General features: G+C 35.6%; 2 protein-coding genes across 14 annotated transcripts in view; one reads left to right on the top strand and one right to left on the bottom strand.

The window, feature by feature from the left end:
• Positions 1 to 21,577, top strand: part of SCEL (sciellin) — a 398,872-nt gene that overhangs the window by 16,729 nt on the left and 360,566 nt on the right. The window lies entirely within an intron of this gene.
• MYCBP2 (MYC binding protein 2) overlaps positions 1 to 21,577 on the bottom strand; it is a 270,723-nt gene that overhangs the window by 227,894 nt on the left and 21,252 nt on the right. For all 13 annotated transcript variants that reach the window (XM_082434738.1, XM_082434743.1, XM_082434745.1 and 10 more), the window contains exons 2-3: positions 15,307 to 15,382; positions 6,713 to 6,928 (exon numbers count right to left, since the gene is read on the bottom strand). In XM_082434738.1, coding sequence (XP_082290864.1) covers positions 6,713 to 6,928; positions 15,307 to 15,382 — 292 coding nt within the window. The remainder of the gene's footprint in view (positions 1 to 6,712; positions 6,929 to 15,306; positions 15,383 to 21,577) is intronic.

Here is a 21,577-nt window from a genome sequence, read left to right as displayed (position 1 = left end):
CAAAGCATTATTAATTCTATTGAGCAAAACAGAAGATATTCTCTCTGCTGAGATCTGTACATTAATTCATATAATACATAAACATTTTAAGTACTTACTTTGTACAACTTGCTACAGGAGATACGAGATATATTATACTAGACCTTGTTCTCTAAGAGTTTATAATCTGACAGAGTAAATGAATCTTATATATAATGCTTACCCAGTCCAGACGTCTTTTATAGCACTTATTATGTTATAGTGTAACTGACTATTTTTGTTTCCATTTTCCCAACTAAACTGGGATCTCCTTGTGGACACAGCGTATGTCTTAACTAATATCTCCCATGACTATCCCACTGCCTGCACATGATAGGCAGACAACAAATATTTATTTACTCTCTCAGCTGTGTGCTAAAAACCACTGCAACTTGTCCGACAAGGGTTACATCAATTGCAGGCAAGTCAGTTGCAGTTCTGACTACCATCTGCAAGGTTTCTGAAGAATACAGATATGACTGAGAAGTCAAAATAACTAATAGGACTGTCGTTAGAGAAGTTATCTAAAATCCTAGAATACTTGATTATAGCTAAGATTACAGAGGTGCTTGTATAGAGTTTCAATTAATTAAATGGAAATGAAAACTTGCCATTTCATATAGTTTATTTTCCTGAAACAGACTAGAAAATAAAAACATGCTGTCCAAGATTTCCATCTGTTTATGTCCGTACAGGAAACAAATCTGAAGTCAAAGATCTCCTGAGTACAATACAAAAGTAGGGCTCTATTCTCAGGCCAGTAGGAGACTACTCTATCCATCAGTCTTAAAGATTGCTTACTCTGCCATTACCAATCATGACTTTTCATAATTCAAAGAATTCTTCACGGATGACATTTTTGGCTAGGGTTTCTTTTTATAAGTAGATTCCTATAGCAACAGAGAAAGTATTGAACCTTTCCAAAAACAGTAAGGCTACTTACTGAACATATTCCCAAGCTGTCTCGCTAATAAGTTTAAGGTATAATAACAAATGTATGACAACAGGTAACTCAGGTGGGCTGCCCAGGAGCAGAGCACTAGATGGCTTTCGTGAAAAACACTCATAAAACGTTAGTCAAAACGATCAAGACAAGGAATTACCCATCTGTCTAGGTTAACCACTGTGATTCTCACTTATCATCTGTATCTTAGTTCGGTGTGGATTTTTTTTTTTAATAAGAGAGAAAACATTCATTTCCAGAACTGTGATATGTATTCAATATACAACAAAATAAAAATCAACCTCAAGTTTTCCAATCATATTTAGCTTTGAATCATTGAGCAAAGGAGCACAACATGTTGTGAATTAAGACTTTTTTCTGAGGTTTGGCTGAGAGTATTTTACTATATGTACAAACTTTGAAATTGCACTTTACGCTTTTTTTTTTTTTAATCTTTATTTTATTTGTTTATGGCTGTGTTGGGTCTTCATTTCTGTGAGAGGGCTTTCTCTAGTTGCGGCAAGCGGGGGCCACTCTTCATCGCGGTGCGCGGGCCTCTCACTGTCGCGGCCTCTCCTGTTGCGGAGCACAGGCTCCAGACGCACAGGCTCAGTAATTGTGGCTCACGGGCCCAGTTGCTCCGCGGCATGTGGGATCTTCCCAGACCAGGGCTCGAACCCGTGTCCCCTGCATTGGCAGGCAGATTCTCAACCACTGAGCCACCAGGGAAGTCCTGCACTTTACACTTTGAAGCCTGTCTTATAGTCACTGAGAACACACTGTATGTCCTCCTCCCTCAATATTAGGAAGGAAGAGTACAAGGATAAAAAAATATATAGTACTGCAAATACAATATGATTTCATTTGTGCAGAAATAAATATATTTTTAATGTGCATATACAAAAATGTTTACCGTGGGTATTTTTGGTTAACAGGATTTTAGAAATAACTTCCAATGTAAAATTTTCTTTTCCTCTTTATAAAAATGTTCTCCATTTTTTCAAATTATCTACATTGATTATGCACTGCCTTTATAAACAGCAAAATAAATGATTAATAAGTTTGACTGCTAAATAGAATAGTTCATTATAATAAGATAACACACTAAGCACTCAATACGTTCCACGATAAACTATAACTAACCACCAAAACCACGGTCTTCCACTTCTCTTCAGAAAATAGTCTTTTGTAAATTTACTGAATATTATCTTTATTGTTGCTTTCAAACAATTAAATCCTGAAAGCTCTCTGTTATACTTGAAGGAACACAAAACCCAAATAATTAACTGGTACAGCCAGTCCAATGTCACTGTTGAGAAAAGTGAGGCAAAAACATATTTGGCCAAAAAAAAGAAAAAAAGAGTCTTTTGAGGTTTTATTTTTCTCTCCTCGAATCACGTATTTCCAAAGGTGGCATTATTATTTCACTAACAAACAATAACATAAGCGTTTAGATACATCATATTTAGATTTAATATTAATAAACTCTTTGCCATTAGAAATTATATCTTCTATTAAAAAGTCCTAGAATCAGTTCTAAGACTTACAGAAAACATTTGAACAAGTGCAAAAGGAAACCAAAAGTAGATTTACATATTACTACAGAGTGAAGTATACTGTCTTTAAAATTTTCTTCTCTAAAGTAAATATTTGGTAGAGACATCATTTACAAATAATAAAAAATAAAAATCTAGAGAGGAGTGAGAGAAGGGAGGAAGAAGAGGCAACAGCAACAGACGCAGCAGAGGAGGAGGTGGGGGGGAAGAGGAGAAGAATTCTGCTCCTCAGAAGATCCAGGTGTGAAATGTCTAACCTCCTAGCCTCTAACACACAAATTTATCTACGACTTCTACCACCTTCTTCCCTTCTCTTCACACCCAGAGGAAAAAGTGCTCTTACAACTTTTCAGAGCTAATTTAGTTTTTAAACAATGTTCTTGATCCCACCTACTGTTCCATCTCTAACAGAATTTTGTGTCAACTTCTGTCACCACACTAACTCCCAAAACTGTATGCCTAGCTGGGACCTTTCTTTTGAACTTCAGTCTTACATAGTGAGCACCGGACATCTCACAGCTACTTCACACTCAGTACAGCCAGAACTAAACTTAATCATCGTTCCAACAAAGCACTGTTTCTCCTCCAGTTCTTCCTCTTTAAGTAAATGGCATCACCACCTAGAAACTTCAGAAATATGTTTACATTCTACCTTCCCTTTCAGCCTTCATAACCAACTAATTAACAATTCCTGACAATTCTACTTCCTTAATATTTCTTTTATGCCAAACACTGCTACTACCGTAGTTGCATGCCCCATGAACACTTCAGACGACTGCAATAACTGCCTCACTGGTCCCTCTGCTCTAGTCTCCCCACCCTCTAGTGGATCTGCCTTTCCAGCACCCGAGTAGCTTTAATAAAATACAAGTCTGATCATAGTCTTTTGCTTAAAATCTTTCTTATTTCCAATTTACAAGACAAAATCTGAAAATGGTTGCATGACATTTAAGGCCCATGATCCTGTTCTCTACTCTTGCCCTATTCAGCCAGTCCACTCTAGCCAAAGCTGACCGCTTGTGCTTTTGTAACGATGCCATTCTCCCTGCCTGCAGGTGCATCTTCAGTCAGTGCTGCATTCTTACTCCACCGGGCTCCACTATACCTTGCACACCCCTATCAATCCTTAGGGCACTGGACATGCCTGCTAGACATAACTTTCTTTAGGGTGGGGATCGTGTCTCATCATTTTGTTCTCAGGGCCTAACAGAATGCCTGCTATAAACTGAATTTACTGAATTAAGAAGTATATAAATGAATCTGTGTACATCCACATCTTTTAACAAAATATGAGGCATGACTAGCCTCAAATAAGTTTGGATGGGAAGTATGAATCCTAAATATTACTGTTAAAAAATTATGTAGCTATGAAATTTGGAGCGCTTTAGAAGATCTGGAAATCAGATAGTGAAAGGTAGTTTGAGCTGGGTAAAAACTGTTTTTGGTAAGAAAGGTATACTTTTAAGCGGATGGGGGTAAGAAAGTACTATTTTAAATGATTACTGACCTGCAAAAAACAAAAAGCAAAAAAATCTGACAAGCAAGGTCTACATCAGAGTCAAAAACAATTTAACTAACTTTTAAAAGTCAAGAAGGGAAAACACAGAATTGTATCAAAATGATACCTTGACAACAAATAAAAACTGTCTTCATTATGTGAAAGAAAAAAGAAGCAGGAGAGAAAGAAACATCTGCAAGAAAAAGGAAAGTGACAGCCACACATTCAAGGAGGAGCAAGAGAGAAACAACAAAGAAAAGGGAGGAACTGACATGAAAGAGCATCTGGAGCAGAGGCACAGAAATGGTCAAAAGGAAAAGAAAAAGTCAACATTTCTCACCTGCCCTCACGCTCCCATCACCCCAAACCCTAAAGACTTCATCTGTTCTTTTGTGCCCTGCAAACTGCTGCCTAAGACCTGAAAGTTTCACTCCCTGCCCTGCCCCCACCCATGGCATTCTGACTACCTCTGCATAAAGGCATGTGAACCTCTGATCTCACTGATTGTCTAGAGGTTTCATTTCCTTGGATATGAAGTATTTCTTAATAAATTGATGAGTTCCCTGAAAACTAATGAAATTCATTCGGACCTACACATTTTCCTGTTTGCACCTGATACTTACAACTACAGCTATCATTTATTGAGCACACGTGCATTTATTAACTCTTTGAATCCTCACTACTACCTACGAGATAGGCATTATCCTCATTTCATAGATGACAAAACTGAGTCAGAGAGAGGTCAAACAACTTTCGCAGCATCACACAGCTAGTATTTTTAATGGCAAGTGTTTGAACTCAGGCAGTTTGACTCTACTTCCCATATTCATCACTATACCCTGTTTCCTGACAGGTCAGTACTTGATGGAAAACTCAATATTAATTACTTGAGCTATTTGCTTTCCTTCTACTTTTCTTTTAAAGATCCCTTTTTGACTCTGCATCTTTTAACTCTGTTAATCATGCTAAAAATTCACTGTCTTAAGAATGCCTGATATTTTATTTCTTTCATACTCATTCATCCTGATGTTTTAAAACAGCCTAAGAATCAGTTGTTCTTGATTGTGCAGTATCTTTTAAATTGACTATAGTTTATTATTCAAAATCTGCATACCTGTGTGAAAGGTTTCTCTGGGTCTTTATTTTCCTTCCTAATGTTGAATCTAAGCTGAGTGATTACTACAGTACAGTGGGACTCACCCACACACAGAATGGAATTCTTGTAACAAAAGTATACTTGATTCCTTCATATCCCCATATCCTAACTTAACAACGTATTTTTCCTCAACCTCCCCTAATTAAGCAAAAGAAATCAGAATTAGAGACCATGCTCTTTACCTGGAGAGACTTATATGGAAAAGATGGGCCTGTTTGTTTTAAGTTGAAGAAAGAAGCTAGTAGAGAAGGTACAGTTAAGGACACTGGAGAGAAAACGACCAAGGGGAAAAGGGTCCCAAGAGGAGATAAGGACATTTGAAGGTGGCTGATTAAGAGGCTGAGGAACTTCACAAAACCTCTACTACTCTATGAAACAGGAAGCAAGTCAACTGCTGAGAATAAGGTGAGCAGAACCTCACAGGAATGATAAAGGACAGTGGTGAACTTATGAAGAGCCACCATGAAATGTACAAAATAAATCAGATCAGGAACACAGCCTCTATCTGGCTGCTATTTCCAAGTAGTAAACTAAGTATTTACATGATATATTATGTATGCATATAAAGAAGTTTTCAAGGCACAATTTTAAGGTATCCATTTAGTAAAAAGACAATATACACGAATCATTCATGATAAAGGAAATCATTTCAAAATGTCTGTATTTAGAAAAAAACAAATGCATAAATCATTTATGATAAAGGTACCATTTTTAAATGTTTATGTTTTTACCCATTCTTTTGTTAGAAATACTAACTACACATACTATATAGAAAAATACATATATAAAGTAACATTATAGTCTTGAAATATACTAATGCTTATATAGAACAGAGTACCTTAAGAACAGTTTGTTCTACTTCAATACATGTTTCTATAACACCAATTAGATTATATGTCTCTGGTAAATATGGGAGTGATATCAGAACAATGCAGAAGTTTTACTGGTTCATATGTAATTTTATTCCTAGGCAAAGGGAGCCAGGATAGCAAGAGTACAATTAACCTTAGGCAGAAAAGGCAAAAGCTCTCAGCTCAGCTGCTGCACAACCAGGAGCATTTCTAGCTCTATTTCAAGAAAAATCAAAATGTATACCTGTACCCAGAGGGAGGGATGTGCCCCCAGCTTTTCGTGGCTCTTGGCTTGTAGTAATTTGCACTTCCTCTTGTGCCCACCTTAATAGCAGCTCACTGGCTCAGAGTTCCACTTCCATCTGCAATGGCTCAGTGCCTGCAAGCCACCATTTCCCCTCTACTGCTTTTGTACATTTTTAACAGCCCCTGTAACACACTCCAAGCCACTGAGCTCCCTGCCTGGGCTTTCCAAGTACTCCCCACTGAGGTACCAATTATTGACTTTGTTAGCACTCCAATTTTAAAGTTGCATAAAGTTTTCCTGATCTCAAACCTATTTTTACCCATAGGCTCTGTTATTTTCAGTGTGCAATTTTATTAAAAGCAAGGCATTTTAGCAATGCAAACATAGGTGTTAAAGCCCAAACACCTGTAGGTTATGCATCTAAGTGGATCTTAGTGACTTACCTTTGGAAGCTTGATAGGGGGCTCTTTGGATTCCTCCTCTTCATCACTATCTGATTCTCCACTCTGCACAGAGTTCTTAGATGCAGCTGCCAACGATGTTTCCTTTTTCTGCCATTCCAGAACGCAATGGCGTACATTGCAATAAATATTAAACGCCGAAGGATTGCTATGTAGTTTGATATCTGGTATGATTACTGTATTCTCCAAGTTTTCAGACTGAAATACAGGATATAATATTTCAATTTTATATTCTTTTCCATCATCATCAATTCTCATTTTTTAAAAAAAATTAAATATTAGACAGGCTAGAGGATTTGTAGAAGTCACATAGGTGACACAGCGATAACCAACCTGATAAGGGCTGGAAAGACACCAGCAAAGAACTCATCAGGACTACCCTTTTACCGCACAATAGGAAAAGAGCCAACAAAGCTTAACTGCTGGATTCAAAGGATATTCATTTGTTGCTTTTCTAAGGGACACCAGATGTACTGCAGAGTCTCAAGGGCCTACTACAAATGTTGAATTACATTTTGATTTCTTTCAAAAGTAGATATAGGGCCTTAAGCAGAAATTAGGATTAAAAAAGAAAAAAAAAAAACTAAACCCTTAACTTTAGTCAATTCTAATTTCATTCTCATTCAAATAACGGTAATGCTAAGAAAACTACAGATTATGGACATATGCTTTCTGAAAGCTCTCTCTTAGCTATCTGTCTTAATAAGTACTACAAATCACATGTTTGGTACTTTAAGTGTTAAAACTCAATGCTCGGGACTTCCCTGGTGGCGCAGTGGTTAAGAATCCGCCTGCCAAGGCAGGGGACACGGGTTCAATCCCTGGTCCTGGAAGATCCCACATGCTGCGGAGCAATTAAGCCCGTCCGCCACAACTACTGAAGCCCAAGTACTCTAGGGCCCGTGTGCTGCAACTACTGAAGCCCACACGCCTAGGGCCTGTGCTCCACAACAAGAGAAGCCACTGCAATGAGAAGCTGTATACCGCAAAGAAGAGTAGCCCCCACTCGCCACAGCTAGAAAAAGCCCGTGCACAGCAATGAAGACCCAATGCAGCCAAACAAACAAACAAACAAAAAACAACTAAATACTCAATTTCTATTTTGGTCCAGCATTTTATTCATCAGACTCCAACCACATTTTTGAGATCAACATTTACATCATAAATATACAGAACTAGTTTAAGATAGTCTACAAATGCAAATTCCAACAATTAGAGTATGTCCAAGAAGTATCCAAGATAAATAAAATGACACTTTGAGTACCAAGAACACTTAGTCTCAAAATTCTACCCTTCTTCCATAAATAATTAGGAAAAAAATGGAGTACTTCTTGTTAAATCAAAGTATACTAAAGTTAACTGACATATAACATGTAAATATGTCTTCCAGAGATATTAAAAACAAACAAATATTAATAATTCAAATCCAACAGTATACTCTTAAAAAGATGATACATCATGATCAACTCAAAAACAAGGATGTACAACACTGGAAAAGCAATCCAAAATCCACACCAACAAAAGTAAGAGAAAAAAAAATAAGACACTGCAAATAAACATGGAAGAAGCATTTGACAAAAATCAAATACCCATTCATGACAAAAGCCTAAGTAAATTAGGAACAGAAGAGAATTCCAAAACTGGATTAAGCATACGTATGAAAAACACACAGCTAACACAGTAAAAGATTGAATGCCTTCACCTTAGATTGCAAACAAGGGAAAGATATCTACTCTCAGCAATCAGACTCAACATTGTGCTAGATATGCTATCCAGTGCAGTAACCCAAGAAAAAGAAATAAAAGGTATAGTTAGAAAGAAAAAATTATCTCCTAGAAATCAAATGTGTTTATTTGTAGGAGACATAAAAAAGAATCTTAAGTCTGCAAAAAAAAGTCACTAGTAATAATGTGTGGATTTAGCAAAGTCACAGGGTACCAAATAAATCTATAAAAATGAATAATATATCTATATTCTAGGAGTAAACAATTAAAATATGTAGTTTTAAAACTAGTAGCAGTAAAGTTACAGACTGGGAGAAAATGTTTGCAAACCACGTATCTGACAAATGACTAGCATCCAGCATATATAAAGAATTCTCAAAACTCAGAGAGTAGAAAACAAACAAGCAAGCAGCCCAATTAGAAAATGGGCAAAAGACATGAACAGACATGTCACGGACGAAGATATACAGAAGGCAGATAAGCACATGAAAAAAAGTTCAATATCATGAGCCATTAGGAAAATACAAATTAAAATAAAATGAGATTAGTACACACCTATCAGAAAGGCTAGAGTAAAAAATAGTGACACCAACAAATACTGGTGAAGATGTGGAGAAACTGGATCTCTCATACATTGCTGATGGGAATGTAAAATGATACAGAGACTAGAAAAAGTAGAGCTTTTTCTTAGAAAATTAAACATGTACTTATAGTATAATCCAGCAATTGCACTCTTAGGCATTTATACCAGAGAAATGAAAACTTATGTTCATACATCAGCAGCACATGAACGTTCATAGAAGCTTTATTCAAAATAATCAAAACTGGAAACAACTCAGATGTCATGTAATGAATGAAGGGTTAAGCAAACTGTGGTATATCCATGCCATGGAATGCTTACTCAGCAATAAAAGGTGCAAACTTGGTATATGCAACAACTTGGATGTATCTCAAGGAAATTATGCTAAGTGGAAAAGAGCCAATCCCAAAAGGTTACATACTGCATGAGTCCCTTTATATAACATTCTTGAAATGACAAATTACAGAGATGGAGAAGAGATTTGTGGTTCTCAGAGGCTAGGGAGAGGGTGAGGTTTGGAGATGTGTTCGTTTATATAAAAGTAGTGCAGTGGATCCTTCTGATGGAACTGTTCTACACCTTCACTGTAGTAATGGTCACAAAGACCCACACATGATAAAACTGCATAAAACTAAATACACACAAACAAATGAGTGCATGTAAAACTGGTGAAACCTAAATAAGATCTGTAGGTTGTATCAATGTTGATTTCCTAGTAGTGATATTTACTATAGTTACGCTATACCTTACCAATGGGAGAAAATGGGTAAAGGGTACACAGGACCTCTCTGTATTATTTCCTACAACTGCATGCACATTACAATCTCAAAATTAAAACAAAATTTTTAAATAATAGCATTCACAATAACATCGAAAATATATAATTATTAGTTAAATTTAATAAAATTATGTACAATCTCTGTTCACTGAAAACCAAAATAATGTTGCTGAGAGAATTTAAAGAAGACAAATAAATGGAGAGAGAGACCATGTTCATCTATGAGAAGATTCCATATCATTAAAATGGCAATTCTTCCCCAAACCTATATTCAGTGCAATCCCAATAAAAATTCCAGAGGCTTTTTAAAAATGGAAATTTACAAGTTGATTCTAAAATTTATATATAGAAACGTAAAGAACCTAAATTAACTATAGCAATTTTTTTTAAAAAGACCACAGTTAAAAACATATGACCCATTTCAAAACCACTGTAATGAAGACAGTACAGTACTGGTATAAAGGTAAACATATAGATTAATTAAACAAAATAAATTCCAGAAATAGGCTTAAACAAATATAGTCACCTGATTTTTTACAAAGATGTCAGGATAATTCAATGGAAAAAGATGTCTTTTTAAGAAATGATACTGGATCAACTGAATACCAACATGTGAACAAATGAACAACAACCTTTATCTCATACCATACACAAAAATTAACTTGAAATGGATCACAGACCTACATGTAACAGCTAAAACTATAAAATCTGTAGAAGAAAATACAGAAGAAACTCTATGCGACAAAGGGGTAGACAAAGACTTAACAACACATGAATCATAAAAAAAAAATCAATTCGTTAAATTTATAAAACTTAAACACCTTTGCTCTTATAAAGCACTCTACAAAAACAAAAAAGGCAAACCATAGAAGAGGAGAAATTATTTGCAACACAGCTGACAAAGGACTTTGATCTAAAATATATAAAGTACTCTGAGAATTCAATAAGAAGACAATTATAAAAAGTGGAGACAAGTTGAAGAGATTTCACAATAAAAAGACATAATTGGTGAAAGGCACATCACATGATGATTATGATGCTCACAACATTAGTCATGAGAGAAAAGCACAGTAAAACACCAGTGAGATACCCCCATATACTTATCAGAATGACTAAAATTTCATGTACTACTCTTATAGAGTGAAAAACAGTGATATCTTTTCAGGAGTATTTTTTTTTCCTAGCATACAAACTTTGACCATAATTATTCCCTAGGAAATAATTTTAACTGCTTTAAAATCATTCATTTTCATGTATGATTCTAAATGCCCCTTTCTTTTACAAAAGAATAAAATTAATGTATTAAAAAAAAAGAATGACCAAAATTTGAAAAGCTAACAAGATCATGTGTTTGTAAAGATGTGAAGCAACTGGACTTCTCATACACTACTGGTGGAACAGTAAAATGGAATAATCACTTTGGAAACAGTTTTCAGTTTCTCAAAAAGCTAAACATTCATCTACTATGCCACCTGTGAAGAAGGGTTAACACTGAGTTAACACTGCTTACGCCTTGTATTTCTCCAAGGGAACCATCACTGCCCCCTGGCCAGTACTTAGGAATGTGGTCTTTAGAGTTTCCTTTATATTAGGTATCGATGATTTTGTTACATACTCCTACAGCAACCATACCCACTGGCTTGTCCAACTGCTTTGCAGAAACATCATGACTGACGATGTGAACCCAAGTTTCACTTGCTATGGCTGGCTGCATATCAGGATGTGTCTATGTGACCAGATCCCCATAAAAGTCTCAGATCCTAAGACTCAAACGGGCTTCCCTGGACAGAAACGTTCCACACATATTCCTGCAGTTCACCAACAGAGAGAAAGCATGTCCTGTGTGCTCACACAAGGAAGGACCAGGAGGCCTAGGCCATTACTCCCTAACCACCAACACATTTATTTTTCCTGCTGTTTACTCTGTACTTTTTGTTATAATAAATCTTAGCCATTAGTATAAATTGCTTTCGAGTCTTATGAGTCCTTCTAGCAAATCATCGAAGAAAACATCACTTAATCATCCCACTCCTAGGTATTTACCCTCCCCAAAAAACAAAAACTTATACCCACACAAAGACTAGTACACAAATTGTTCATAGCTGTTTTATTTGCAAGGGACAGAAACTGGAAACAACACCAAAATGTCCATCAACAGATGAATAGATTAACAAATTGGGATATATCCAAACAATGGGATACTAATCAGAAAAAAAAAAAGGAAAGACTATTAACATATACAACTACATCAACACAACTCAAAATCATTATGCTGAGGGAAAGAAGCCAGATACAAGAGTATACCTAGTATGATCTCATTTATATGAAATTCTAGAAAATGAAAAATAATCTATAATGACAGAAAGTATACCTGTGGTTGTGTAGAGCTAGGGCTGTAAGGAGGGATGGAATGCAGCGGAGGATGAGGAAAGCCTTGGGGATGATGGAAAATTTCTAAACCTTGATTGTATCTTTCAAAACTCACTGAATTGTACACTTTATATCCATGTCTCAGGTTCTACTATTAAGGAACCTGATCTAAGACAGATACATTTGGTAGCAGGATGTTGAGGAAGTTTCCTGTGTAATGGATTTGACTTCTCTTATAAGGAAGTGAAGTCATTTGCTGGAGAGCAGAATTTATCAGAAGTTTGAGGAGAGTGGCAAAGGTCTGAAATAGCCACAGGAAAAATGGAAGAACTATCTGACCAGAAAAAACAAGAAGACAGTCTGGCTATGGATGGTCCATTTGATACTGGTAATCATGAAACTGTACTGGTATCAATAAACTCTTGTTTAACTCCTTTTAGCAGTACATGGTACTCACCTGCAGGGAAAGAGGGAAAGAGGGCTGGATTTGTACAGGACTGAGTTTTGTCAGATAAATCCAACAAATGTACATGAGGGAAAGGAAGATGTGGTAGGCAGAATAATGGCATCCAAAAACATCTACCCCCTAATCCCTAGAACCTGAGAACATGTCACCTTACATGGCAAAAGGGAGCCTGCAGATATGATTAAATTAAGAATTTTGAGATGGGGGATTATTATGGATTATCTACGTAGGCCCAATGTAATCCCAAGGGTCCTTATAAATGGGAGAGGGTGGCAAGATGGAAGGAAGCACAACCCAAGGAATGCAGGCAGGCTCTAGAAGCCAGACAAGGCAAGACAATGAATTCTCTTCTAGAGCCTCCAGGAAGAATACAGCCTTGCTGACACTTTGATTTTAGCCCAGTGAGATCCATTTTAGACTTCAGACTTCTAGAACCATAAGATAATTTGTATTGTTTTAAGCCACCATAAAGTTTGTGTAATTTGTTACAGCAGCCATAAAGAACTAATACAGTAGATAAAGCAAGAAGTTTTCTAAAAATACTGTAGTATCTATACTGGACAAGAAGGAAAGTAAATGAAGGAGGTGGCTAATGGAGAAATAGAGGGGTCAATGACAGCAATAAAGAAGGAGATGAAGAAGTATAGCTAAATGGCATTTTAAAGATAACTTTTATAAAAAGAGAGTGGATAAAAAATACTCCAAAAACAGTAATAGAGGGCAAAGAGACTAACACCACCATTTTATGAGCAGTAAATGTTTCTTATGCATCTTTGCATCCCAAATACCGAGCACAAGGCCTGCACAGAGTCAGTGTGCAATTGAAGTCTGAGGCGTAAATGAAGTTTTTTTATATCACTCTTATCACAAGCTGCTCCTAAAAAAGCAGATATAAAACCTGAAGGCCAACAGAAGAAAGATGAATTATGAAGGGAGCAAAGCTAGCTAGAGACAGAATTGAAGTAGAAGAAAGAGCTTGACTTCCCATATCTTCCTGGATATCACATGCCACCACTTTTAGGAAAATCAACAAATGAAACCTTAAAAAGGGCTTTAAAAGATTTTCAATAGTCCCATATTCCAACTCTTCACACAGCACCAAAAAGTGGAAAAGGGGTAGAAGTTGTAAATCTGAATGACTATTTACTTGTTAAAGGTTTTCACATATTAAGTATAGTAAGAATGCTTTCCACTTCCCTCTTCTGTCCCAAAAACAGTAGTAAGACGTGATATAGTGAACATATATTATTTATCTGCCCACCCAGCAACATTTCCCTTAGCGCAACCACCCCTCCCATTCCACATAGCCTGCTAATCAAGGTGCTCATCTACAGTCCATCACAAGGTTACAAACATAACTCAGCCTAACCAATCAAAGTACCCCATCTTCCAGGTCAAAGTGAATGATGCAGGTCAATCAAAAACCCTATCCAAGATTTTCTGCCACAACTAGGAGAAGAAATCGCCTTTTGCTTAAAGAAAATAAAGCTGGAGCTGCCAGCAGCCTTAGTCCTCAGCCACAGGCAATAAACCCACACTCAGAGGAAAAGAGAAGCAAGAAGATTTCGTAACATTATTATAATCCCTGGGTCCAACTGATCAGTTCCATCCCTTATCCTTCTATTTTTGGTTCACTACTTTAAAGTAGATTTCTCTCAGTTACAAGAGCAAAAATACTCATTAAAAAGTGCAGGAAACAATTGTCTCTAGAACTTAAATATGATATACAACCCAAGCTAAGTGACTGTTTCTATAACCAAAAGTGGAGCTCTTCAGAAATCACAAGTATGATTGCTCTCTTCCTCCTGTCTAAGCTTCTTACTACTGTCCATTAGAAAAGAGATTCTTTTACAAAAAGCGGTATCTGGTCCCTGAAAATGTTTAAGAAAAACCTAGATGGATTATATAGAGAAGATATCTGCATTGGGTAGAAGAACAGATCCTTGATCTCTAAGGTACCACCTAATTCAAATATTCTCTATTGCCTTTTTTTTTGTACAGCCACCAACAGTCTAAAGAAGCTCAGAACAGTCAAAAGTCTATAGACGCACTAATTAGAATACTCTCTAATTCATAATGTATGCATAGGTATGAGACAAACCCAAATCTAAGTCCCAACTCACAAGCCAATTTTACTCAGTTTCCAGTACATGTAGTCAGAGTGAAAAAAGAGAAGAGAAATGGATATCTTCCCCCAAAGAACTGATCAAAGAAAACAAGAATAAATAATAAATAATTTTCAGCACCCAGATAATAACTTCCAGGTTGCTGGTCAAAAAAATGCCAAAAAGATGAAACTAAACAGTGTGACCAAATAATAAGGGGTTTTTAAAAATTACTTTAGCACACAGAAGTAAAATGGTTTGCTAATTATACTCATACCTTATTTTTTTTATTGAGGTATAGTTGATGTACAATATTATACAAGTTTCAGGTGTACAACACAGTGATTCACAATTTTTAAAGGTTATGTTCCATTTATAGTTATTATAAAATATTGGCTATATTCCCTGTATTATACTATATTATCCTTGCAGCTTATTTTATACATAGTAGTTTGCACCTCTTACCAAAATTAAAATTACCTTTTTAATTTTGGCATTTTTCTTCAAATTAATAAAAAAGTCCTTATTCCCTATAAATTCCTAACAGTTTTACCTTGCTTCTTGTCTTCACTTTTGATTTGCTCTTCTGTTTTCTTTTCAACTTCTTCTTATTTAAAATTTTCTTATTCCTAAAAATGTAAAAAAAAAAAAGTAGAATAAAAGAATTATGGAAGTTCATATTTTAGAACATATAAAGCTATTAAAAATAGGTACTTCCAAAATAGATGAATAATTCTTATATAAACTTTCTATGAAACAATATACTCTAGATGTACATATAAGATACTAACATACAATATAGCTATTGACATGACAGCAAAATACTGGATAGCTAAGAAATACACATTAAATTATTTTTTAAATGTGAATTCTGCAAATACTTTTATAAAATTTAAAAATTGTAAAAAGGCATCAAATGAAATTTTTAAAACTTTATTCAACAGTGGGGCTGCTAATAAATACCAGTTATGTTCCCTTCCCAGAAAAATCTGCTCTTTGTAGTAGTGAGGGCTACAGTGCAAAAAGGGTCAGGAGTCCATTTTTACTAAATTACTACAGGAAAACCCTAACTCATACACTTCTCATATCCAGCAGCCAGTTTTTCATAACATCACAGCCCTAAGACCAAATTATTCTTTAAGCAAAAGAAGCCCCTGAATGACTTTGAGAAAAGAAATCTTTAATGTGGCAAAGAATAAGAATTAATGGAAAAAACCCAAATCGAGGAAAATATATTTTCATCTCATTTAATATTTTTTTACATCTACCCTGCTGAAGTGCACACTGCTAGGTACTAAAAACATAAGATGAAAAGGACAGTTCTTTTCCTCAGGAGCTCAGAGACCTGAATGAAAAGCAAAGTTTAATGATCCAGCAAAAGGATGCTACTGCTATAACAAAGACAAAAGGTGAAGAGGAGGAGGAGGAAGAAGAGGAAAAGGGAAGGAGATGAGGAGGAGGAGAAGGGAGAGACTCTAGATGCTACAGAGGTCAGGTCTTTAACACTTGGTAACTAACGTAGTGGAAGCTGTGACCAAATAAAAAAGTCGTAAGGCTAGGTCACTTGAGGTAGGGATGTCATTCACAAAACAGGGAAGTCAAGGGGAAGAATTAGTTTGCAAAAGGAAAAAATGAGTTCGATTTTGAAAATGTTTGACTTCAAGACACTAAAGTGTCAACAAAATACACATGAACAAGCATATGAAAAATTTATCCTTGACACTACCTTCAGCTTCATACTTTAAACTGAAATAATCACAAAATCTTATCAACTATATCTCATAAACAGTTCTTGAATCTATCTACATCACCTCTACTGCTGATATGCTAACAATATAAGTAACCCCTACCTCCTGCCTGGACCACTGCAAAAGCTTCATAAAAAAGCTTCATTTCTGCACATCCACGTCTGCCCCCTTCAATCCATTTTTCATATAAGCACTCAAGTCAACTTTTTAAAAAAACAAATGAATAGGTAATTCTCCCACTACAAACTCTATTAATATATTCTCAATTCTCTTAGATAAAGACCAAAAGCACTGATGTGGTTTAAAAGATCCTCTACCAAGATCTGACCTCCACCAGTCTCTCCCACCTCGTTTTGCATCCTTCTCCCACTTGTTCATCACATTCCAGCCACAAGGACTATTCATTCAGTTGTTTGAACCTGCTAATGAGCTCCTTAGCGGCTTTCTCTTAGGGGCTTTTTCTCCCTATTCCTGGAATTCTATCCCACATCTCTTGCTAACCCCTATTCATCTTTGAGGTGCCAGTATAAGTGTCACTTACTCAGGAGTGTCCCAGACTAGGCTAGTTTCCCTAACATCCGTTCTCATCTCATCTTATACTTGTGTCTCATTGTGTAACCTACAATTGTGTGTTTGGAATTACTTGTTTAATGCATCACTCTCACCAAGCTGTAAGCTCCAAGAGTGCAGAGGCCATATCGTTCTTGTTCACTGCTCCAGCCTCTGTGCTCAGAAAAGTACCTGAAACAAAGTACTCAACAGTACTTTGAGAGACAGAGAAAACGGGAGGAAGGAGAGAGGACAGGGAGAAAAGGAAGTTCAGAGCTATAGTTACCAGCCTTACTTAGAGAGGAAAATAAGCAGAGGGCCAAGGATGGACCCATAGATACATCAATACATTTAAAGGATATCCAGCCAGAAATGTCCATTAAGGAATTATCCATGGGAGTATTTTACTCAGATTTTGGTGCAAAGGAGGTAATGAAAATCATGTATGTAGATGGGATTTCCCCAAGATAGCATGCTACAAAAGAAAAGAGAAAGAGAGTGATAGTATCAAATGCTACACATGAACAGACATACCTCCTCACACAATCTATTCAACTATGAGCAAAAAATATTTATTTCAACATTTTCCCTTTCAGCACCTGCATCAGTGCCTGACACAACATGGATGTTCAAGAAATATCAGGTGAATAAACAAGTTGATGAAAAGCAATGAGTATTTTTCATGTGTGGTTTAGGACAACAACTTCCCTTTATACTAAAGTTTACTTAAGTGAAATCAGTTATTTGAGCAAAAGGAATATGTAAATGCTAAAAGGTTAGCCCTTTCTATACAATTTAGAAAAGCATGAAGGTTCATTCAAAACCAATCTTCAGAGAAACAGAATACATAAGTATAAATTAAGATGAATTTCCTGAAGCCTACTTATCACGGACTTAAATTTTCCAAAGCATATACCAATACTTTTGTCTGTTTTGTTTAACAGACCTTCTTAAATTTCAAATGACTTTATACATATTCCTAAAATATTTCTTTTTATGCATTTGGCATTTAATTAGTTTAATTAAAATTTAATTAAAATTAATTTAATTTGGCACAATTTTAACGAATCTGGACCCACCAAATCCTGCATACAGATCAGCTGAAAAATCAGCTTTCCCCAAACCCCCACAAATTGATTTTACTGTGTTTTTTGTTGATTTGGCTTGTTTTAGAAGTAGAGAGCTATCCAAAAGAGCTAGTAATAAGCTAAAAATTATATGTAGAAAATCTGTATTCAACATTAGAAAATAAAAATGCTATTTTTTAGTAATATAACATCCCACTATATGACTGCATTTCAGAAGTAAGCTTAAATAAACTTTTCATGGTATCTGAGGATGGAGAGATAAAAGAAAAACTCTAGAAACAAGTCTTACACACTAACATTTCACTGTGGAATTTCTGATGATTTAGGACTTTAAATCCTAAATCAATAGGAGCTTAATGAAGAATGTCTGGAACTGGTCCTATAAGATTTTTAGTCTTCTCATAAAAAAAAACCTCATACCCAAGAGATTGGAAAGACTTTTGGGTGGTAATGAAAGGCAAAGGTTATTAACATGCTCTAAATATTTATTTTAAAATATTTACTTTAAAAATTCCAAAGAAGAAATTCTCTTAATAGCTACCACTGTTTAGTAAAACCAAATATTTCTGCAATAAGAACAAATGAATTTTGCAAGTTGTTCTGTGATTATAGATCATTAGTTTCTCTATCAGCTTATTACTGAGTCTATTTTCTAACAAAACAAAAATTAGCCATAATTTAATTTAAAACTTCTCTGACTCTAAATCTGTTTCTTCATTTGCAAAATAGAGATAAAGGAGATTATCTCTGAGGTTCCTTCCAACTCTAAAATGCTAGTATTTAAATAACTCAAAATTCAAAGAACTGACGGAATAAGAGGGTTTCGGTCTTTTGTTCAATTTCTCTTAGAAATGAGAAATGAAAAATTCCTGAGTCTATGATCTAAGACAGGAATAGGCAAATTTTTTTTCTGTAAAGGGACAGATAATAGATATTTTATACTTTGTGAGCCATAAGATCTCTGTTGCAACTACTCATCTGTTAGCATGAAAGCAGCCATAGACAACACAAAAACAGATGAATGTGGTTGTATTACAATCCGATTGTAATTTCTGGATATTGAAATTTGAATTTCATACAATTTTCATGTGTCACAAAATATTTTTCTCCTTTCATTTATTTATTTATACAGCTGTTTATGTATGTATATTTATGTATGTACATATGTATGTATTTTAAAAATGTAAGAACCATTCTTAGTTCACAGGCCATACAAAAAAAGGAACTGAGTCGGATTTGGTCTGTGGACCATAGTTTGTCGACCCTTGGCCTAGAGTATATTTTGATAAACAGGCTCATATCAGAAGGAAAAAAATATTAGTATGCAACACAGATAAAAATATTCAGAATATCACTATGCTTATATCAATAAGAAACCTTAAAATTATCTGCCTTTCTTTCTGCAAAGATAAACTCCTGACTTTCACTGTTATTTTACTAAAGTAAGATACCAGATAGGAGCAAGCCATTGTTTTTCCTTCAAAAACTAGACTAATATAGAAAGTTCTGGAAGCAACTAAGGACTGGATGAAGTAAAAATCCAGAGATGGAAGAGCACTTCCAAGGTGAACTGAGATCACTGGCATTTTCTTGCATGAGGGCATTTGCAGAGTTTGGGTACAAGCGAGGACTGAGCTCACTAAAGGAAACCAAAAACTCGGGTGCTTTATAGATGTCTGCATGGGCTGGAATGACAGACTGGAATCTAGAAAAGCTCCGAATATGTGGCCAGGACATCTAATAGTACATATGCTTAGTGATGGGGCACTGAAGAAAGATAGGGAGGCTGGGCCAAAAGGGCAGGGTCGATTTCCCATAGTTGCCCAGTTTTAGAAGACAGAATCTCGGTAGATGGAGGAATCGACTTTATCTCTGATTTGGACTGAGGTAGCCAACACCTCATGCTATCTGTCTAACACAATAAAGAACAAACCTTTCTGGAAGAAAATATCATCTGAAATAAATTAACTGTTCTTTTACACATAATGTTAGGCATAAAATAAACATTATTAAGAGACATCCAAAGAAGCAAAATAATGTGATAGACAGATAATCAAGAGAAAACCAGACAATCAGGCACACTCAAGATAACCCAGACACTGACATTAGGAGGCAAGGACGTGACATAGATGCAAAGTTGAACAAAATGGATGAAATGATGTAATTTTCAACAAAAAAAATTTTTTTAAAAAGCCAAGTGTATTTCCCAGAACAGAAAAATCAATATCTGAAATTAAGAACTTGTCAGAAGACTCTAAGAGCAGAATAGACCAGAGGAAAACAGAATTCACTGACTTGCAGACAGGCCAAGAAAAAATATCCAAACTCCACCGCAGAGAAAATAATGTGATGAACAAAAAAGAGAGTATGAAACCTGTAGGACACAGTCAAATCGTCTCATATTCAGATAATTGTAATCTCAGAAAGAGAGAGAAAATGAGAACGGAACAAAAGCAACAGGTGAGGAAATAACTGATGATAATTTTACAAAAGTAAGGAAAGAAGTCAACCCAGAGATTCAAGAAATTCAGGGAACTCTCAAGCAGGAAAATGCAAAGAAAACCACACCTAGGCAAACCAAATGCTTGGCACAGTCAAATTGCTGAAACAAAGGATAGAAAGAAATTTTAAAAGCAGCCAGAGAAAAAATGATACATTTGAAGAAACAATAAGATTGACAAGCTTCCATTCTTTGTGTTGAAAGTGCTGAGGGGTGGAGAATAGGGAGTATTAGCAACCTAGAATTATAATATCTATCAAATATATCCTTTAAAAATGAAGACAGGGCCTTCCCTGGCGGTCCAGTGGTTAAGACTTTGCCTTCCAATGCAGGGGGTGAGGGTTTGATCCCTGGTCGGGGAGCTAAGATCCCACATGCCTCGTGGCCAAAAAACCAAAATATAAAAACAGAAGCAATATTGTAACAAATTCAATAAAGACTTTAAAAATGGTCCACATCAAAAAAAAAATTTTTTTTAAATGAAGACAAAAATAGAGATAATTTTAGATCCACAAAAGTAGACACAATTCCTTGTCAATATACCAACACTAAAAGAAATACCAAAGAAAGGTCTTCCTTTAAAAATTGCTATGTCAAAATTTTAAATGAAAGGACACAGACTAAAAGTAAAAGGATTGCAGAAGATGTATCTTGTACACACTCATTGGCCTCCCAAAAAAAGTTGGTGTGGCTATATTAATATTTGACAAAGTAATTTTTAGGGCTAGAAGTGCTATTAGAGATGAGCAGAACATTTCATAATGCTGAAAGGGTCAATTCAATAGGAAGACACAAAAATCCTAAATGCGAATGTATGTAATAACAACATAGCTTCAACATATATAAAGCAAAACTGACAGAAGTATAAAAAGAAAAGACAAATCCACAGTCAAAAAAATCAGATTTTTAACATACTTCTATCTAACTGATATAACAAGT

Source organism: Balaenoptera physalus (genome assembly GCF_965194825.1).
Source record: "Balaenoptera physalus genome assembly, chromosome: 18".
NCBI classification, from domain to species: Eukaryota; Metazoa; Chordata; class Mammalia; order Artiodactyla; family Balaenopteridae; genus Balaenoptera; species Balaenoptera physalus.
Note: the sequence above shows the minus strand (reverse complement) of the source record. Positions and strands in the feature narration are given on the sequence as shown.